The sequence below is a fragment of the Triturus cristatus genome, chromosome 12 (genome assembly GCF_964204655.1).
Source record: "Triturus cristatus chromosome 12, aTriCri1.1, whole genome shotgun sequence".
Taxonomy (NCBI): domain Eukaryota; kingdom Metazoa; phylum Chordata; class Amphibia; order Caudata; family Salamandridae; genus Triturus; species Triturus cristatus.
The window spans coordinates 229290882-229312441 of record NC_140595.1 but is presented as its reverse complement, the minus strand read 5'-3'; the positions used below and the strand labels follow the sequence as shown (position 1 = coordinate 229312441).

At 44.4% G+C, this 21560-nt stretch overlaps 1 protein-coding gene across 1 annotated transcript in view; it reads right to left on the bottom strand.

Annotated features, from left to right (window-relative positions):
* Nucleotides 1-21560, bottom strand: part of KCTD19 (potassium channel tetramerization domain containing 19) — a 1216368-nt gene that overhangs the window by 261 nt on the left and 1194547 nt on the right. Inside the window, exon 15 of the mRNA XM_085637050.1 lies at nt 714-815. Coding sequence (XP_085493176.1) covers nt 714-815 — 102 coding nt within the window. The remainder of the gene's footprint in view (nt 1-713; nt 816-21560) is intronic.

Genomic DNA, 21560 nt, shown 5'->3' with positions numbered 1-21560 from the left:
TGGGTGTATCCATCATTAATTTAGGGACAGGATGTGTTATTCCACTGCGAGTCAGGCCAAACTCCTCCCCCTCCCCCCCAAAAAATCTTGTACTTTACATTTCAAGTATATAAAAGTGATATTTTGGTTGCTGATATTTTGGCAATGATATTTTGTCTCATTGATATTCTTTTATATAAAACTGAATTAAAGATTACGATTAGCCTGTAGGAACGATTGGAACCCTGCCTTTGTTATGCGTAATATATGTGCATGTGTCAAGAGAAAGTCTGCGATTCAAATGCTCTTTATACACAATGATGGAATAAAGTTACAGAAGAAGACAGTTAAGTGTTGCATATTTTCCTTCAGTTTTCTAGATATCGTTTACACTGTGTGATAGCCAGAAAAGGACATTTTGTGATTAAATGATAAAAAGCAATTAGCCATCTGTTACTGATGTAATGATTGACTTGTGCCAAAAGGTATTTTAATTTCCACCTTTTATGGAAAACTGGTTTTGTTTTTTTGACATTGTGTTAAACGACTATGATAAATCTCTAGGTGACATTTTACAAAGAAAGGGACATGGTACTATCATGGTAAACATGAATCATAAATGTTCAAGGTGTTTCAATTTGCTCATATGAAAATGTGCTTAGCAATTAAGGCATGACATTTTGGCAAATAAATGATTAATGTTGACATACATGCAAAACATAAAGAGTACTTACATCTGCCCATCCAAGTAACTTGTCATAAATGTGACTATCACGTCTAAAGAATTCAGTAGTTAGTAATTCTTCTACAAACTCCTTTGAGGAAATCTGGAGAGTCTAACAGAAAATAACAAAAATACAGATCACAACTGTTGAACAAACCACATGCAACAGCTTTAATATCAACTTGTACCAAGAAATAATAAAAGCAACTTATTTAATTGAGTGTTTTCTTTTTTTTTTGTTTATATAACAAGCACCAGCTGTACACGGGTACAGGTTTGTAAATTCATAAATGCAAGAGATAACATATTTGGGCCAATATTCCCCGTTTCCTCCCTGGACCTCTAATTTTGAGGTCTTCTGTGGCTGCAGCCTCCTGAAACAGTTTAGCAACATTTACTCTAACAAACAGATGTGGCTTCAATTCTTGAATGTATGACGTTACAACGCATGCCATTACAACGCATGCCATTACAACGCATGCCATTACAACGCATGCCGCTACAACGTATACCTTTACCCCGACTTGCTGTCGGGGGTTGCGCTGGAAGTTGGAATAGTATAATTTACTATTCCAACTTCAGAGTGTGCAACAGTAGCGAAGGTGTGGGAGTTGACTCCAACACCCTCTACCCCCTGCAACAAGCCTTTCACATTGTAACGACATGCATTGTAATGGCATGCGCTGTAAAGCTTACGTTGTAAAGGCTGTTTCCCCATTTCTCAAAAGTCATTTTGAAGTATGTAAACTAGTACTCTAATAATACTACTCCACATACTACAAAATGGCAATTCACAAACATATAGCCAGAGATTTCCACTGCTCCTATGTTACCTGTAAGGAGATCCCCTTACATGTAAATATAGGATTTAGTAATAATAATAATCTTTCTTTATTCAGAAGTAATCATGACCATGCAAAGATACATCAAAAGCAAAAAGAAAAAAATGCAAGCAATAAAACACATCATCAATACAGTTAAAATTCCATCTAAGTAATGTACAGAAACAGAAAATCCAATCAACCATCAACACATCTTGAGTTTTGGATCTAAGTGCTTCTGTTAAAAAATTAATGACTGCAATAAGCGTATAATCCTTAGGTAGAAGCTGCAGATACATTAAGGAAACCTGAGCTTCTCTGAAACACATTGCTTTTAGAAGAGGCTTAAGATACAATTTCCTGGGGTGTGTAAAATATTTACATAGGAGAACAAAATGTAGGGTATTCTGTGGAGACCTATCGTTGCAGCCACAGGTACCTCTCGTCTCATCATGTAAAACAAAACCAGCCGGCGAGGGTAAAAGGTAGTGGAGCTGATTGAATCTAAAAATAATTATTAAAAACCTATCCGAAGCATTTGCCAACAAGGATAGATGATTCCATGTACCCTGTACAGATTTTAACCCCTTCGCTGCTAGGCCTTTTTCCCCCCTGTGCTATGCCATTTTTGGCTATTTGGGGTAGTTCGCGCTTAGGCCCCTGTAACTTTGTGACCACATAAGGTATCCATATCAAATTTGCATCCTTTTCTTCCAATATCATGGGGATTCTGAAGGTATCCAGGGTTTGTGGATTCCTCCGGAGGGGACCGAGAAATTAGCCAAAATACATCTAAATTTGTTATTTTGGGGGAAAAATGGGAAAAAAGTGCTGCAAATGAAAGCATCTGTTTTTTCCCCTGCAAATGGTATCAACAAAGGTTTTGTGGTGCTGAAATCACAATTTCCCCAGCTTTCAGGAACTGACAGAAAACCAACATGTTTCACACAGTTTTGGCATTTTACTGGGACATAGTCTATTTTTGCTATTTTTTGTGCTTTCAACCTTCTTCCATTTAATGGTAAAAATGGGTATGAAAGCAATAATGGATCCTGGGAAGCTATACACTTCAGAAAAGTAGACAAAATTCTGCATTCAGCAAGGGGTCATTTGTGTAGATCCTTCAAGGTTTCTTTATAAAAACTAACAGTTGAAAATAGGAAACATTGAAAATGAGTTGAAAAGAACAGCCATTTGTGCCAATGTTTTCACCTGTAACTTCTTCTAATTATGACAGATGTTTGCAAGCAATATACCGTTACATCCACTGGACCTTCATAGTTGTAGGGATATATAGGACTTGTAGGTTTACCAAGAATCCAATGAACCCAGAGCCAATAACTGAGCAGCGTCTTGCAATGGTTTTTTTATTATGTACCGAGTATATTGCAATTAATTTGGGAAAATATATATAGTGAAAAATCAGGATGAAAGACACCTATGTATTTCTGAAATTGGAACAGAACATAGAGTTTAGAAACAGTAGCTATTTGCACATTTCCGAAATTGTGAGTACCCATATTACCATGAGACATTTTTCAAAGTGACTTCTTTTTTACACATTGTCTTTCATTTGGAAGGCATAAATGCATCAAAAGTCAATAGGTAATAACAGTTGCTCTACAATTCTGTGTTACCCTAAGGCTTAGCATAGCTTTAGATTTTGAACTCTAGCTCTGCAGGCACATAGGGAAACCTAGCAAACCTATACATTATTTAAAACTAGACACCCAGTGCAATATATTTCTGTGGTGGAAAGTTCTGGAATCTGCATGGATCCACAAAATTCCACCAACCCTGCATTCCCCAAAGTCTTCTGAGAAAATGGTACCTCATTTGCGTGGGTAGGCCTAGTGCCCATGACAGGAAACGGCCCAAAAAGCAACAAGGACACACTTCATTTTTACAGTGAAAACTGACCCTTTTTTTCAAAAGTTCCTAGCTGTAGATTTTGAACCCTAGCTCTGCCGGCACCTAGGGAAACCTAGCAAACCTATACATTTTTGAAAACTAGACACCCAGAGAAAATCAGGATGTGATGACTTGTCTGGCTCTCACCACGTTCTGTTACCCAGAATCCCTTTCAAACCCTAAACTTTGTAAATAAAAAACAAATTTTCCTCACATTTCTGTGGTGGAAAGTTCTGGAATGTGCGTGGATCCACAAAATTCCACCCACCCCACATTCCCCAAAGTCTTCCAAAAAATATGGTACCTCAGTTGTGTGGGTAGGCCTAGTGGTCCCGACAGGAAACGTACCAAAAGGCAACATGGACATACCACATTTTCACAGTGAAAACTGACCCTTTTTTTGCAAAGTGCCTAGCTGTAGATCTTGAACACTAGCTCTGCCGGCACCTAGGGAAACCTAGCAAACCTATACATTTTTAAAAACTAGACACCCAGGGATTCCAGGATGGGGTGACTTGTCTGGCTCTCACCAGGTTCTGTTACCCAGAATCACTTGCAAACCTCAAACTTTCTAAAAAAATACACATTTTCCTCATATTTCTGTGGTGGAAAGTTCTGGAATCTGCATGGATCCACAAAATTCCACCCACCCTGCATTCCCCAAAGTCTTCTGAGAAAATGGTACCTCATTTGCGTGGGTAGGCCTAGTGCCCATGACAGGAAATGGCCCAAAATGCAATATGGACACACCACATTTTCACAGTGAAAACAGACCCTTTTTTGCAAAGTGCTGTAGATTTTGAACCCTAGCTCTGCCGGCACCTAGGGAAACCTATACATTTTTTTAAACTAGACACCCAGGGGATTCCAGGATGGGGTGACTTGTCTGGCTATCACCAGGTTCTGTTACCCAGAATCCCTTGCAAACCTCAAACTTTCTAAAACAAAAATCAAATTTTCCTCACATTTCTGTGGTGGAAAGTTCTGGAATCTGTGTGGATCCACACAATTCCACCCACCCACCCCGCATTCCTAAACGTCTTCCGAGTAAAATTGTACCTCACTTTTGTGGGTAGGCCTAGTGCCCGCAATGGGAAACAGCCCAAAACGCAACGTGGACACCCCACATATTCACAGGGAAAACTGACCCTTTTTTTGCAAAGTGCCTAGCTGTAGATTTTGAACCCTAGCTCTGCCGGCATCAGGGGAAATGTTAGACCTGGTACCATTGGCGTGGGTCTCCCTTCCATTTTTCGCTATTGTCTCCTCTGTTTTTGCTGGTGTTAGATGCTCTGGGCACTGTGCCACTGCCATTCAGTGTTACAGCGCAAATGCTCCCTGTGTAAATATGATATGTGAATTGGTATATCCATGATTGGCTTACCTGTTAGTCCCTAGTAGCGTGGCCTGTGTGTGCCCAGGGCTGGTAAACCAAATGCTGCTGGCGGGCCTGCAGCGCTGGTTTGCGCCACCCACAGAAGCAGCTTGTAAAGTGTGTCTCAGACCTGCCACTGCATAGTCTGTGTACAGTCCAGAGCTGCCATCTTGGCTGTGAAGTGCACCCACTTCCCAGCCCCTGAACCTTCCTTTGGCATCATGTAAGCCACCCCTATGGTAGGGTGCATTGTATGTGTAAGGTAGGACATGCTTTGGTGTGTGTAGCATGTCCTGGTAGTGAATTACACCCAATTTTGTTTTTCACTACTGTAAGGCTATCTGTTCTCCATAGGCCAGAATGGGCAGTTTGACTATTACATTCTATAGTCCTAACTGACCCAAGGAACATGGTAGAAAAACAAATTTAGTATGCCTGAGCTCAGAATATTAAAATACATCTTTTAGTGAAGTTTATTTTTATTTTCTGTGTTTGAAAATACCACTTTTAGAAAGTAGGTATTTTCTTGCCTAAGTCTTCCAGTGTGCTCTGCTGTTATGTGTATTGGCTGTCTGGTTTTGGAGGGACAGGGCAGGTTGAATAGAGAGGTCTGCATTTGGAGTATGGGGAGGGGTAGCTCCTTGACCTGAATAGGGCTGTGCCTGGCAAGGTGAATGCTGGCTCCACCTCCTACTGTGCGTCTGATGGCAGACCCCCTCTTTCTGAAAGGAAGGATGCAGCCTGGTAAATAAAGTGCTCCAGGACTAGGCAGAACTTGTTCTGGCTGGGTTTAGTGACTTGTAGCTTTGGAGAACAAAGACTTTTGGGGTATAAATATCTGTGCTGAAACCCCTACAATTTGTATTGCTCCTGGACATCAAGACGAACATCTGTCCATGTAACTGAAGGAATCTGCAGGAGGTGACTATCCTTGTACTTGTGTGCTGTTTCTTGGATTGGCCTACAGTGGTTACCATTGGACTTGGAAAAAGAGGGAAAAGGACATTGAGAGAACTTTTGTTAATCTTGCTAAAGCAATCACCAAAGGGCTAGGAGAGAGCTAGCCTCATGTTGAAGTTTCAGGCACATCAGACTTCACCACCAGCCTCCTGATTCCTCCCAGCGAGGATTTCTATCTGCAGGTGAGGCTCCTGTGAGTTCCTGGGCCTCTAGTCCTACTACAGAGAAGAGAGTGCTGAAATCGTCGCTAACGCCCCTTTGCGAGCCGCCGCAGCTGAAAGCGCATCGGAAAATCATCGCGCTGCTGCTGCTGAGTGCTCGCTACCAAAGATCATCGCATCACACGCTTGCGCGTTGCCAAGTGCTCGCTAAATCCAAAGATCATCGCATTGAGATCATCACATCATGATATCGCAGTGCGGACGCCCGCCATTTTCATCGCATCGCATCAGGATCGTCGCTCCCTCGCGGAGCGCCATTTCTTCGCATCGTAACCCGATCGCACACGCAACAGGATCGTCACCTCGTCTCCTCCCTTGCGACAAGGAGTCATTGCATCAACAGCCTAGCGTGCAGAAGTTTGTCGCCTTGTCCCCGCACACATCAGCAGATCGGCGCATCGTAAACCTCCCTCGCGGCAAGGATCCATTGCATCGCCGGCCTCGCGTGCAGAAAATCATCGCTACAGCTTCTTTGCGACATTTTGTTGGTTTTGCTACGAAATCCAGGTACTTTGTAAGTACAAGGGTCTAAGTACAAGGGTCGCTGAGACCACTGCTTTGACCTGAACCCCTCTTTGCACACTTGAACTATTTTTGCAGCATTCCAAGAGTAATCTTATTTTACAGTATTGTGGCTTTTTATCGTTATTGGTCTTGTGTTAAGTCTATATATAAAGATACTTATTTTTTATAACTACTTGTGTGGTGTCCCTTTGTAGTGTTCTTCACTGTGTTACTGTGTATGGTCATAAATGCTTCACACCCTGCCTCTGAGATAAGCCTAGCTGCTCGTGCTACGTTACCACAGGATTGAGCAGGGGTTATCAAAGGGTGTAGCCCTCTTACTCTGACTTAGGAAGAAGGGTCGCTACTTGGACAGTGGCCAGCCATTGCCAACTAGAGACCCCCATTTCTAACAGGAAACCTAGCAAACTTATACATTATTTAAAACTAGACACCCAGTGGAATCCAGGATGGGGTGACTTGTCTGGCTCTCACCAGGTTCTGTTACTCAGAATCCCTTGCAAACCTCAAACTTTGTAAATAAAAAACAAAAAACATTTTCCTCACATTTCAGGTTTGCAGGGGATTCTGGGTAGGAAAACGTTAAATCCACGCAAGCCATACCTCGCTGGACTCCCTCGGTGTCTAGTTTTCAGAAATGTGTGGGTTTGGTAGTTTCCCAAGATGGCTGCCGAGCCTGGGGCCAAATACCCAGGTGAACCCCTTGCAAATCCAGGTTGTTTTGTGATGGGTAATTTTGATGTCTCCTCAATATGTTTTGGGCCCTTGCCTGTCGGGGGTACTTGACCCACCCACGTGAGTGAGGTACCATTTTTATTGGGAGACCTGGGGGAACGCTGGGTGGTAGGAAATTTGTGGATCCAAGCAGATTCCAGAACTTTCCCTCACAGAAATGTGAGGAAAATGTGTTTTTATAATAAAGTTTGAGGTTTGCAAGGGATTCTGGGTAACAGAACCTGGTGAGAGCCAGACAAGTCACCCCATCCTGGAATCCCCTGGGTGTCTAGTTTAAAAAAATGTATAGGTTTCCCTAGGTGCCGGCAGAGCTAGGGTTCAAAATCTACAGCTAGGCACTTTGCAAAAAAAGGGTCTGTTTTCACTGTGAAAATGTGGTGTGTCCATATTGCATTTTGGGCCATTTCCTGTCATGGGCACTAGGCCTACCCACGCAAATGAGGTACCATTTTCTCAGAAGACTTTGGGGAATGCAGGGTGGGTGGAATTTTGTGGATCCATGCAGTTTCCAGAACTTTCCACCACAGAAATATATTGCACTGGGTGTCTAGTTTTAAATAATGTATAGGTTTGCTAGGTTTCCCTATGTGCCTGCAGAGCTAGAGTTCAAAATCTAAAGCTATGCACTTTGCAAAAAAAGGATCAGTTTTCACTGTGAAAATGTGCTGTGTCCATGTTGCGTTTTGGGCCGTTTCCTGTCAGAGGCACTACGCCTACCCACCAAGTGAGGTACCATTTTTCTCGCTAGACTTTGGGGAATGCGTGGTGGGTGGAATTTTGTGGATTCACGCAGATCCTAAAACTTTCCATCACAGAAATGTGAGGAAATTTTTTTTTTTTAAACTAAGGGGGATATTCTCTAGAACTTGTGATAACTACCGCAAAAGTAGCTTAACGCACCTGTTTACATCGCAGTCTATCGCGGGAAAATAACTGTGTTAACATGGTATTCTCAACACGGCAGCACCATGTGATAGACCCACGATAACGCGTCAAATAAACGTGTTAAAATCAATGTGATGCCGCAAAAATGCGAAACACCAACGCGAAAAAAGCAGCAGCCAATCGCGATACAAAAATCCGCGAAAACCAGTCACAGGCCTGCAATCCCCAAGCGTCATGCGGGAAAATGCACTATCAAAGTTGAAAAAAAAATACATACAAAAGCCAAACAACAGCGAAGCACAATGGAGTCAGCCTGAGCAAGTGCAAAGGACTACCAGAACCCCACAAGCCCCCCGGAGGACCAGCCTGGGACCTCGGGGTCAGGGAAGGACAAGAAGAGTAGGAAGAAAAGGGTTCAGCCCGCAGGAAAACAGGATCCTGATAACCAAGGTGATAGACCACCAGCAACTACTGTTCGTCACCTCCACTGTGTCACTGGCAACAAAAAAATGTTATATGGCAGACCATTGTGGACAAGGTGAATGCAGTCGGAGTGCTGAAGAGGACGATGGAAGAGGTCAAGAGGCGCTGGAATGATGTCAAGTGCAAAACCAATCAGAAACTCGCAAACAACCAGAAGGCAGCAATGCAGACTAGAGGTGGGAGTCCAGCGCCACAGGAGGAGCTGGACGAGATGGAGGAAATGGTGTCCACAGTCATCAGTGGGGAGACGGTGGCAGGAGTCGGGGGACCAGACACTGCTCAACATGACCGGACACAACAGCAACAGGGTGAGTAACGACCAAGGACTGGGGGAACAGGGGGAGATGGGCACAATGGCACACATGCACAATTAAGCATAGCACATCTACGGACAAACCATGCCCCAGACCCCCAACTCCCACCAAGAGCCCAATGTAGCCAAGTCCGCAATATCCAAGCACAGTATAAGCACAGAAGCCAGAGGCACACCTCATGTAAGGGCCAAGGGGCACCCAAATCAGAGCTGCAGGGGCGAGTCCCCTAAAATGCAGCACACACATTACATGCAGAGCACATCAACATTGACAATGATGTGGTACAAACCGCAACACGTCCACAACAGAACAGAGGACACAACTGGTGCTGCATGTGCGTAGAAACTGGCCAATCACATGTGGCATTACAGGGAAATGTGAGTTTACAAGTACAAACACACATCCGTGCTGTAGTCGGAATGTCCACTGTCCCGCATCAAATAGGCAGCTCCCGCCAAACAGTCACAATGTACACTGTCATGCAGTCTGAATGTAAACATGTACAATGTGTCAACATACATGTGAACACAATGTTAAACTGCATCTCCCCTTCACATTGCAGGGGGAAATCCAACACCTCCTGCAGAGCAGTCCGAACCTCTCTTCTCTGATGACGAAGAGGACCACTACATCTTCGACTGCGATGCCCTCCAACAGCTCGTGGAGAGCCTCCGCAACCCACTTCCAGGAGCAGGGCAGCCCAGCTGCTACGAGCAGAACCCACCCCCTGCACAGAACACATAGCAGGCAGCACCCACCACCACCACGGCTGCCTCCTAGGACCCCCACGACAAACACATGGCCTTCCAACGCCGTGTGTTGGGGTGTCAGGAGAAGCTGGCTGAACAGGTGTAGGTGGGGTTCAACTGCATGTCAGACAAACTAGATGCCATAGGTGGGTGTCTAAGTCCCATCAGGGACCAGTCACAGTCCCTAACGGACACCCACAGTCCGTTCCATGCTCTCCAACAAACCATGGCTGACATCGCTAGACTCTGCGACAAGAACGACTGTCTAGTCAGAGTGCCTCCAGCGATCTCGCCCGGGAGTTGGGACTCATGCGGAGGCTCATGGAGAACATGGAGCGGATGTGAGCGGAACGAGCGGTTGCCACGGCTGCACACCAGTGAGAGGTAGCTGGGTCCCTCAGTGCCATAAAGACCCTCCTCATGGCATTGCTGCCACAAGGCCTGGCGCTGATGCATGCTGCTGCTACCACTCCATCCACATCTCCGGCCCCTGATGTGTCAGTGCCACACAGTGTGGCAGACATTCCACCTCCGGCCCCTGAGGTGTCACTGCCACACAGTGCTGGAGACAGAACACCACCACCCACATGTGAGGCACATGAAAAAGCAGTGGACGAAGATGCAGATGAATCTGCCCTTGTGGTCAGAAGGAAGTGGTAGCATTCATCTCCGCCATATGGCCTGTTTCTGCTTGGTTCTGCCCTCTGCATCATCACCTTCCACTGTCCCCCGATGCACTGTGCGACACTCACCTTGGACCTCGAAATGGACTGCCATATTCTGTTTGGCCACCAATGACACAGCTATCAGACTGCAGACTGAACTCCTCTACTGATGTACTTGTCATTCCCTGAAGGACCATGGCTGGCCCTCCACGGGCCAACAATGTGAAGTGGGGTTTGCACGGCCCTGTACTGCTCCAGCTGCAACACTCCACTGAATGTGCAAGAAACATTTATGTTAACACAGATGTGTCATGTCCATGATCCTTCAAGTGTGGAAGTATGGATGAATGTAGGGTCAGTGATTCCACCTTGCGTCCATGTTGCTCATGTTGTGGGACTTGGGTCACAGGGTGACACACTGCCGATCGCGGCCCGGGTGGTGCCGACATGACAACAGGGACACATCCATTAGTCACTTCCTTGTCCAGTCCAGGATGGAACCACGCCCAGAGCCCTGGGGTCATTGTTCACACCCTTATGCTGGACTGGCATACGCCAGGACAGCCCATTCTGCCTACGCTCACAAGGGGGGACGACTACGCTTAATGTCCCAGGTATTCCCTGTAGGGATCTGCTGCTCACAGGTCTAGTTGTCATCAAGCCTCAGCCCATCTCTCACGGCTGGTTTATACCCACACCACACCCATCCAGCACAGGCGTCACAGGACATATGACCCTGACAATAAAAAGGGCCGGGCGCACGTGCTGGACGCCATTTACACTCTCTAAATGGGTGTCTCCGTGTGCTTCTCATTTATGCATGAGGGCCTAGGGCCCTGCCACCTCACATTGCCCAGGGCCGAGGTGACATGATGCCGTCCGCACCACGGGACTCAATCATTAAGGATCCATGGCTAGCGGTGCACAGACTTGGTGGCACCGTATACACTGTGGCAGGCACAGGCACATCGCCACGGAACGGTGTCTTGCGGTGCAGTGAGATAGGGGCACATGAACTGCTGAGCGGGTGTGCAGCCTGCGATGATGCCCCATCCTGGCAGTCCGAACTGGTGAGGATTAGTGTGCACCCTGCTGGACCGCCGTGTTGGCCCGAGCCAGCGGGCAGTGCGGGCTTCCCACCACGTGGCGTTGCCTCGCGGTTCACAAAGTTAGTGGCACCTATAGGGCTGAGCAAGTGTGCATCCTGCGATGATACCGTGTGCACTGATATGGTCTCTGCCATTGCGTAATAAAGACCCAGAATCAAGTGTGTGACCTGGTGGCCCGTGGTGCGGGCTGCATGATGTGGAGGGCACCATGTTCGCAGGCCCCGGGCTTGGAGCGCCCACCGGCACGTGCAGGGGTGGGCAATCACCGCTGGGCAGCGGAAGGGGCTGGGGTGTGGCAGCCTGTATGTGCAGGGGCGGGCAAGCGATAATGGCGTGTGTAACTGTATGGACTCTGCCATTCATGTCTCTGCGAACTGCTTCAGATAAGGGACCTGGGAGACTCAGCACTGTCAGCACTCAGCACTCAGTACTACATTGGTATTTGTGTTTGTGAAACATGGAAAGTACAGTGAATACCCTTCACTTGGGGATACGATTAAGACCTCGTTATGGACTGGATGTCTCCTAAGCCTCATGTACTTTCAGTGTACTAATGGCTTTGAGATTTGCAATGTGAAAAATGTGTGCTCACATGAACCAATCTTGATTGGGGATATTCCTAGGCAGACTCATGTCCAATGGTTATTTGTGTTGAAATCGCACACCAGTTGGAGCCACATTGTATCCGTTCTACTCTTCTGTACTACATGTGACGCAAAGCTAAGCTACTCATGTGCAGCTTTCAACTGCGTCATCTGGCAGTGGACAGATGTGAAAGTAAAATGGTGAGACATTATCACAGACCTGCATATGTAGGTAGAGACGCCATGTTGCGCTTGTTCAGGCAAACATGGTTTAACCTCAGATTCAGACTGATGGCTGAAGGGTTGTGTCACAGATGTGTTGTGTGTCAGCAGCAAAACGTAGGCAGATAAACGGCAGTAATACTGAGTCACGTAGGGAGATACGGTGGCCCCTTTAACAGGATGCAACTGGACTTTATTAAGATGCCTGTGTGCAATGAGCTAAGATATGTCCTAGTGATTGTGTGCATTTTCTCATGTTGAGTTAAAGCTTTCCCAGACAAGGAAAAATTAAAGATTCACGGTGGCTAAGTTGTTGTTGGGGGAGTTAATATCACACTTCGGGCACCTGACTTCTTTGGAGTCAGACCGAGGAACTCATTTCAATAATGAGGTCTTGAAGCTGTCTGTGTAGAATTACAAGTCAAACAGAGGTTACATTGCGTTTAGCGATCGGAGGCTTCTGGAATTTTGGAATAGGTCAATGGGACTTTGAAATAAAGTCTGACTAAAGTGTGTGCCTCAACATCCTTGAAATGGCCTGATGCTTTGCCTCTTGTGTTGATGAGCATACGCAGTATTCTGGATAGGAGTACAGGATTGGATCCCCATGAATTAATAATGGGCAGAGCTATGAGACTGCCAGCTGTGCCTGCGAATGTGCTTGTGAGCATTACAGATGACATGAATCTTGATGACTGCAAATGACTGGCTGATTTGGTGTGTTCTGTGTCTCATCAGGTTAGAGGGGAGGCTACAAACTAAACAGGAGCAGCGCAATGATCTCAGTCCCGGCGACTGGGTTATGGTGAAGAAGCACTTGCACAAGTGATGCTTGGAACCTCGGTGGTGAGGCCCCTATCAGGGCATCTTGGTCACTACAACAGCTGTGAAGTGCGTAGGTTTCCCCAACTGGGTGCATGACACCCATACTCACAGAGTCCCTTGTCTCCTTGATGGTATAACAACACCTGTCCCTGAAGTGCCGGTGGTTACAGTGAGACAATAGGAGTATGTTAGTCAAGCTGTTGGGGATCAGCAAGAAGCTGATCCCAACAGCTTGGCCTTAGGGGGGGTCTGAGAGAGTCAAGAGAGTCAAGAGTTGACGTCAGTACAGAAGGGTCTTATCCTATAGTGTTGGCTGTGCCAGATTCAGACCCTGGCGAAGTTCCTAGTACAGCAGTAACAGGAGTAGTGCCTGGAGAGCAGTGGCCAAGAAGACAGGAGAGAGGGAGAAGGAGATGCAGTTTGTCTGAAGTGCATGTGCAATACACTATCCCAGAATATACTGATGGATATGGCCTCAGTGACAATGACGAGGAATAGTCAGGAGTGAGGAGATTAAAGCGAGCAAGAGTAGAGGGCAAAAGTACCCTTTTGGAGATACTCCTCATCTAAGTAGACATATCTTGCTGTCAATGACTCGAAGACAGTATTTTAGACATGTTGCTATAACCATTTGTATTCAATTGAGCCTCCTTGAACTGAACTTTGTGGCTGAACTAAATTTTGAAATTGCATTGCCACTAACTAGACTGAGTCAATTAATCCTAGATGGGATCATTAGTGAGTTTGAACTGCGCATCTATAGAAAGAACTTATTAGATTTTGCCCAACTACTAAGATGAGACACAACGCCCAAGTCTGCTGAAGTAGCGTATGGTTGTCACTTAGAATAACATGGAGTAGGGCTAAAGAAGTCTCACAGAGATCATTTGTCCCTATTTTTTCCAGGAGAAGCCCTTGAACTTTGTTCACTGTTTGCGCAGGTGGAAAGAAACCGAGAGGACTGTGCTGGTATTTTCTACTTAAACAGTCTAACCACAGAGAACTCATGGAGCCTAGCCCTAATACTGGTAGACGTAGATGCTTTTCTGTAGGGGTAATTATCATTGTGACATTAGTATTAATTGCTTTGCTGATAATATTGAGCTTACCACACCATTGTCATGTAGACGAACTTAGGTGTATGAGGGCCACTCAAATGTCACTTTCTACTGACAGTAGTTTACCTTCAATAGATGGGAAAGGCTTACATGGAGATGCATCCAAAGGAGAAAGTTTATTGAATGTTTATTCCAAATAGCTTTATGAATATGTTGACGCTATGGATGCTAGGGACTGCAATGTATGCATGGAATTGCCTGACTCAGTTGCTGATAATCAGTATCATCATCTTCCCTTGGTGTGTGGAGTTACCTGTAGTTTATTGTTGAGTTTATTCTATAGAATGGCTAATCGTCAATAAAATAACTCAAATTATGATTGAGTTTTTTCAGACATTCCTGTGTTGAAGCACCTGATACTAATACCTTGGAGATAGTTGGACATTTCTTTAGACTCACCATGACATTAGGTACTTCTTATGCGCATAGACATAATTTAACTTAACAGGTATAGAAAAGAAAGTCATAGAATCAGTGGAAGACAAACATAGTGAGCTATTGGCTAAATTAGCAAATTAATCAAATGTACCCCAGTGGACGAAAGAGGAAAGCAAGCATAGGTTAGTGTGAACCTTAGCAGTATTAGCTCTAGATTGGCAACACAAAGGGAAATTCTGACTTTTTATTAGGGAATCCAATTTAGATACAAATTATGTGGGAAAAAGTTAATGTGCAAAAACCAAAGGAAATGATGGACGATTTGCATATGGCCATGTCTGAACTGGGGTGGCAGAGTGGGCTAAAGAACGATGATGGATTAAACCCAGATCAGTTGACTGGGGGTGAGTGCTTGCAATGTTCAACACTCCGTCCATCATTTCCTTTCGTTTTTGAAAAAGTTAATGTGACCATACTTTTGAAGTTCATGGAATTTGGGGATTATATTTGGATGGAGCAGATCCTGTTATTCCTGGAGTATAATATAATTGTGGGAAAAATGCATATTACAGGTTAGCGAAAGGATGGTATTGACATGTTACATGGGGTAGTTTTTCATAAAATCTATAATGTGGACTTATATGGACTTATACTTTTTCTCTCTGAAGGAGATCGAGGGTGCAAATGGGCGAATAGTCCAGGTCAAAGCCTCTGGGCCAGATGGAGTTCCTGGGGACCTTTTTTATCTGATATCCCAAATTGGGCCCGTTACACACTTCATTTTCTAACGCTATTGTAGGTGGTGCCTCAGTCCCAGATTCGTGGTTGGAGGGCAGAGGTGGTCCCTATTTATAAAAAAGGGGACAGAGCCCAGCCTTGCAACTATAGGCCTATCAGCCTAATGGACGCGCTGCAAAAAGTTTTTAGCCAAACCCTCCTTAAGAAGATTTCGGCCTGGGCAGATGATAATGCTATCCTAGCACATTATCAAGCTGGCTTCAGAGAAAAGACAGGAACCATTGACCAGGTTTTTCGCCTATTATTGCTCTTTTGGAAAATCGTAACTATTGGTCAGGGTAGTCTGTATTTGGCTTTTATTGACTCGAAGACAGCTTTTGATTTAATCCCCAGATCTAAGCTATGGCAAGTGTTGTATGACATTAGAATTCCTTTTCCTATTCTGAATTTAGTCATCCAACGCCATGAAAATTATTTTGCACGGATAAGATGGGGAGCAAAGGGGCAGCTCACTGACCGCATTCCTGTTAGTAGGCGTGTTCCCCAAGGATGTGTCCTGGCGCCCAGCCTGTTTTCACTTTACATGAATGAAGTCGTAAGCTTTTTATCCCAAGAGCCGGCTGATGCCCGACTGTAGATGGAGAGAAGGTAGTGACCCTCTTTTTTGCAGATGACACTCCATTGGTATCCAAAACTCCGGCAGGGCTGCAGTCACTATTAAATAGATTTAATCATTTTTGTACTGTTCGGGGCCTTGAAATCAACACTTCCAAGAAAAAATTCATGGCTTTTAACCCCCACAGGTCATACAAGGGCAAGCCAACTGTGGGAGGGACACCCCTGGAGAGAGTAAGTACTTTCGATTATCTAGGGGTTAAACTCTCGGAGAGAATGTCTTGGAACCCCCACATAACAAAAATTACATTAAATCACAAACGAGTAACAGGGGCACTTGTGAAAGAACATCATTCTTCTCACTCTAGACCAGTTGCCCCTGCTCTACAGTTCTACGACTTTAAAGCTGTTAGCTCTGCCCTGTACGGTTCTGAATTGTGGGGATTCAAAAAGATACTGGAGCTCACTAAATCGGAGCACAAATTTATAAGGAACCTAGTGATGCTGCCCCAAAGCACCCCAATCTACCCACTTATGTTTGATATGGGGCAACGTCCCATTAGTGACACTGCCAAGCTTTGTCCACTGCTATTCTGGGCCAGAGTCAAGAGGACCCCGGAGTTGTCATCTTACGCTGAAGCTATGGCAGAGGTCATCCGCTTAGATGTTTTTAACAAGGTGGGGTGGCTGAGTAACATGAAGAAACCTGTATTTGACGTAGGGCTAAAAGAAGCCTGGGAAAATGACGACTCGCCCCTGCTTTGTAAAGCTGAATTAAAGAAGCACTATTGGGAATGGGCCGTACAAGTAGATATTGGCAGGGCCGAGAGGGGTAAACTAACTTTAGAATTTTTACTCCACCAACGGACCAGATTTCTGGAACCCATTTTGATCTAATACAAGTAACCCAAGACAGAAAGCTCTATGTCCAATTCAGGCTTGGCATGCTTCCAGTCAATGAGTTAAAAGCCAGATGGCATACTGAAGACCCAGTAAATGTCTAGGATGCGAGGCTCCTGTAGAGTCCATAGCCCATGTGTTGTTTGTTTGCACTGCTTACGCAGGTCCAACATGGAAATGGATTAAGCCCATCTGCCAGCAACTGGGCACGAGGAACTTTTGGGAAGCTCTCCGCATTGTAAAATCAGACACAAGAGCTGTATTAGTTTGCGGAGTTGCTAAGTCCCTTGGCCACATGTAGGGTATCAGGACAAGAAGGCAGCGAGGTCACTCAACATGTAGCAGAGTGGCAAATAGTATCTAATTGGTCTATCTCTAGAGGCAGTATATAAGGTTTACACCATTATAAGCTGGTGACCAACAACTAAGGGGGCTTCAATTGTATAACTACTACTATTGAGATATTGGGCTGTCCTAATGTTGTATGTATGTATGTATATATATATATATATATATATATATATATTCACTGAAAAAACCATAGGTTTCACACATGTTATAGTTAGCTGGACATTTTACTGATAAAAAACCAATGAAATTCCCCCGTTATAGTTACTGTAGGCAACTATAACTCACGCGACCGTAATCCTCTGCTGATGACATATGTGTCTTTATGAAAAAAAAATATTTGTAATATATGTATAGCTAAAATTTAATGGAAGAAGATATGGGCAAATAAGTGTCTAAATACAGTATTAGCATCAGCAGAGGATTGCGGTCGCATGTACTAGTACTGTTAAAGTCTGTTTCTAAATTTGATTTTGTTCATTTCTTTTAGGAGGAGAGGAAGGGGCCCTTTCTTTCACTGATGTCATCACTAGTTCTGGACACATGGGCGTGTGAGAATTCTGGATCACCTCCTGACTATCAACACGGTTAGCCCCACTTGGGTAACACATACAATTTCTCTTGTATTGCATCGATCTCTTTCTGTGCCGTGCCATTGGGTCATGGCTTGAGGGACACTTGTCCTGACATTCTGTCTACTTGGGTGACGTCCATGCTCTCTTGCAACATGCTTACACTTTCTCGACATTGAAACACGGACTGGGTACCTTACTTCGTGTACACCATGGTCCTGTTCATGAGCACCTGTTACATCTGTCACGTCACAGGCACTTGCCAATATTTCGTTTCCACAGATCGCGCAAGACACCATGCATTTTGTTGTCATATTTCTTGTCAGTTACATTGGATTCACTTACGCAGTCATTGTCATTTCATTTTATGTCAATGTTTATTATTTCATTGTGACCATTCCAATATGTCTGCCATGGTGACCCAATATTATTAACGGTGGTCCCTCATTTGTGTTCACAGCCCTGTCCGTCCTTCTTTCTCCATTTATTCATTTGTCACTGCAGCACAAACATTCACGTGATCAAGACTTGGCAAAGTCGAAACGCGTTGTGAATAAACACCCGTTGTACCGCTACATCTGTTGGCTTCTTTGTTCCTGAGAGCGCACGTTACTTCGAACTGTTTGGGATATATATATATATATATATATATATATATATTCACTGAAAAAACCATAGGTTTCAGGGGTGTTATAGTTAGCTGGACTTTTCACTTGTACAAAACCATTGAAATTCCCCCGTTATAGTTAGTTCAGCTAACTATAACTCGCGCGCCCGCAATGCACTGCTGATGACGTCACATATTACATCACTCATGACATGGTCAGTGACATCACTCATGACATCACTGATGACATCTCAAATGACATCACTGATGACATCACTGATGACATCATCCAGTGAATGTGTTATTCTGAAAATTAAATATGTTTTATATATGTATATCTCAAGGTCGATGGAAGAATAAATGGGTATATAAGTGTCTAAATGGATGATTTGTTTTTGAAAAATTGATTGTGTAACTGACTGATCAAGTGTATCATAGTGAATACATGGCTTAGTGAGTAATGTTTAAATATGTAAATATCTGTATCAGTCTCTCACTTTGTGTATAAGTGGCTGCATGGGTTGGTGAGTAGCCACATGGGTGTCTATATAGGTTATTAGTTGGTTTTTTGAGTATCAGTCTGAGTGTCTGCATGGTTCGGTGGGGGTATTACGTAGTGCATAGGTGCATGAATGAGTGACTCACTGTTTGTATGTGTTGAACACAGTATGTGTGCAGGACTGTATGGGTGGATGAGTGTGTGTATGGGTGTGTTAGTGAGTGAATGACTGTCTCAATAGTGTCTTTATGAGTAACTACATATGTTTTAAACTAGTATATGTGACTATTGGTGTATATATGTGAGTATATGTGAGAGTGAGAGATTGAAAGAGTTCCTGTATGAATAAGTATGTGTTTCTATAAGTGATTGTTTAAAAGACTAAGTATGTGTAAGTTTCCGTAGAAGTAAGTGTGGTGGTGTGTGTATAACTGTATATGCAAGTAAATGTATGTTTGATTCTTTATTAGCATGAGTGACTATGTGTGTGAGTAACTATGGATGAGTGGCATTGTGTAACAGGATGTATAGGTGTATGAGTACATATGATGAGTGAGTACATGTATGAGTGACTGTATTGGACTGTTGGTGAATGAGTGGATGTGTATGTGGATCTTAGAATTACTGAAGAGGTTATTGTAACTGGTATTGGTATGTCCATTGTTTTGAAAATTTTAGTCTCTATTTTTGAATGTGTGTATCAAAGGTTATATTAGGGTGAGAGGAGGTCTGCCACTCTATCACAAGGATGATGTCATCAGTGATGTCATTTGAGATGTCATCAGTGATGTCATGAGTGATGTCACTGACCATGTCATGAGTGATGTAATATGTGACGTCATCAGCAGTGCATTGCGGGCGCGCGAGTTATAGTTAGCTGAACTAACTATAACGGGGGAATTTCAATGGTTTTGTACAAGTGAAAAGTCCAGCTAACTATAACACCCCTGAAACCTATGGTTTTTTCAGTGAATTTCTGAGGTTTTTTAAATGCTAATTCCTAACTATAACGTGCCTGAAACCTATGGTTTTTTCTGTTAATTTCAAAGGTTTTTTAAATGCTAATTTCTAACTATGCCTACAGAGATAGGACATGTGAAGAAAGAAGAAAAAATGCACAGAAAGAAACAAAAGAAGTGCAGAAAGAAGCAACAGAAGTCCTCAAATACGAAGATAAGTGCAGGAAGAAGGATAACGTGCAGAAAGAACAAAAAGAAGAGCAGAAAGAAGCCTTGTTGCAAAATCATCCTGTACCCTCAACTTTTTCAGACGGATACTGGTGGTAACTGAGTCTGACTAACCAGTCCTAGAGCCAGTGCTATGTTAAAAGACACTTAGAATACAGTGAAAACACCTACATACACTAGGGAACATTATGCGTTGGGGTCCCCCTGTGATTAGCCTTACCTCCTCTATAAGCCCCTAGTATATAATAGGGCATGGGGATTAAAACTACCTCTTAAAACAGGCCACAGGGCGTTTTTGCACACGTTAACTCAGGCCCCATCCCCTCCTTTCACCATTGTGTAAACACGCCCTGTGTCCGTTTTTAGTTGGGAGATTAAGTTCATTTGAGTCCTGAGGGTCCCTAGGGTCCAACTAGCCCACTAGGTACCTCCAGTAAGTGCCACAGAGCTGCGTTGCAGAGAGGTGTAAAAAGTGGCACGGCCTGGACCACCTCTCTGCAATGCAGCTCAGTGGCGCTTACTGGAAGCACTTGGTGGGCTAGTTAGCCCCCAGGGGCCCTCAGTATTGAAGGGAAATTATATCCCCAATTTAAAACGTGCCATGGTGCGTGTTTGCACACGTCACCTCAGGCCCCGTCCCCTCCCTTCACCACTGTGTAAACCCGCCCTGTGGCTGTTCTAAGTTGAGAGATTAAGTCCCCTTGAATCCTAAGGGTCCCTAGGGTCACACTAGACCACTAGGTACCTCCAGTAAGCGCCACAGAGCTGCGTTGTAGAGAGGTGTAAAAAGGGGCTTGGCCTCAGAACACCTGTCTGCAGCGCAGCTCCCTGGCGCATACTGGAGATGCCTGTTGGGGGCGCGTTTGCAGAGTGCTGCATGGAGGGGGCATGGCCTCCGGCACGATGCCAGTCTTTTATTTATTTTATTTTTTTAAGAAGGGGGGCTGTGTGGTTCCCCTTCTTATTCTAATTTATTGGCCCTGATGACCCCATCCCCCAGGGCCTGTCTCCTAATTATATTTTTTTGACCCCAATCCCCAGGGCCGGCCACTGTTTTTTATTATTTTTAAAAAATATATATTTATAGACACACCTAGGACATGCTGGACAAACCGTACGTACCTATCACCATGACGATTTGCGTGATATTCATTAAAAGGCGACTATGCATGCAATTAATCCACGTGGAATGTATTTACACCACTAGTGAAGCTCTGACATGTCTGATGCTCTACCGTGCCTAATCCCGGTAGACACCCTTGTCGTTTATTTATACAAACATGGGTAGCTATTGACGGGCACATTTAATACACATGCACACCAAGCCATTCAAAGGGGATTCGACAAAAATTCGACAAACTATGCAAGAAACCCCCCTCACAGTTAATAAAACACACATCCACTGCCGGATGTGTAATACTTTTTATTTTACTCTCTGGAAAGGGGACGAACATCACTTGCGAGTCACAGCGCGCTCCTGACAGAGCCCAATGCTGTGTTACACCCACCAT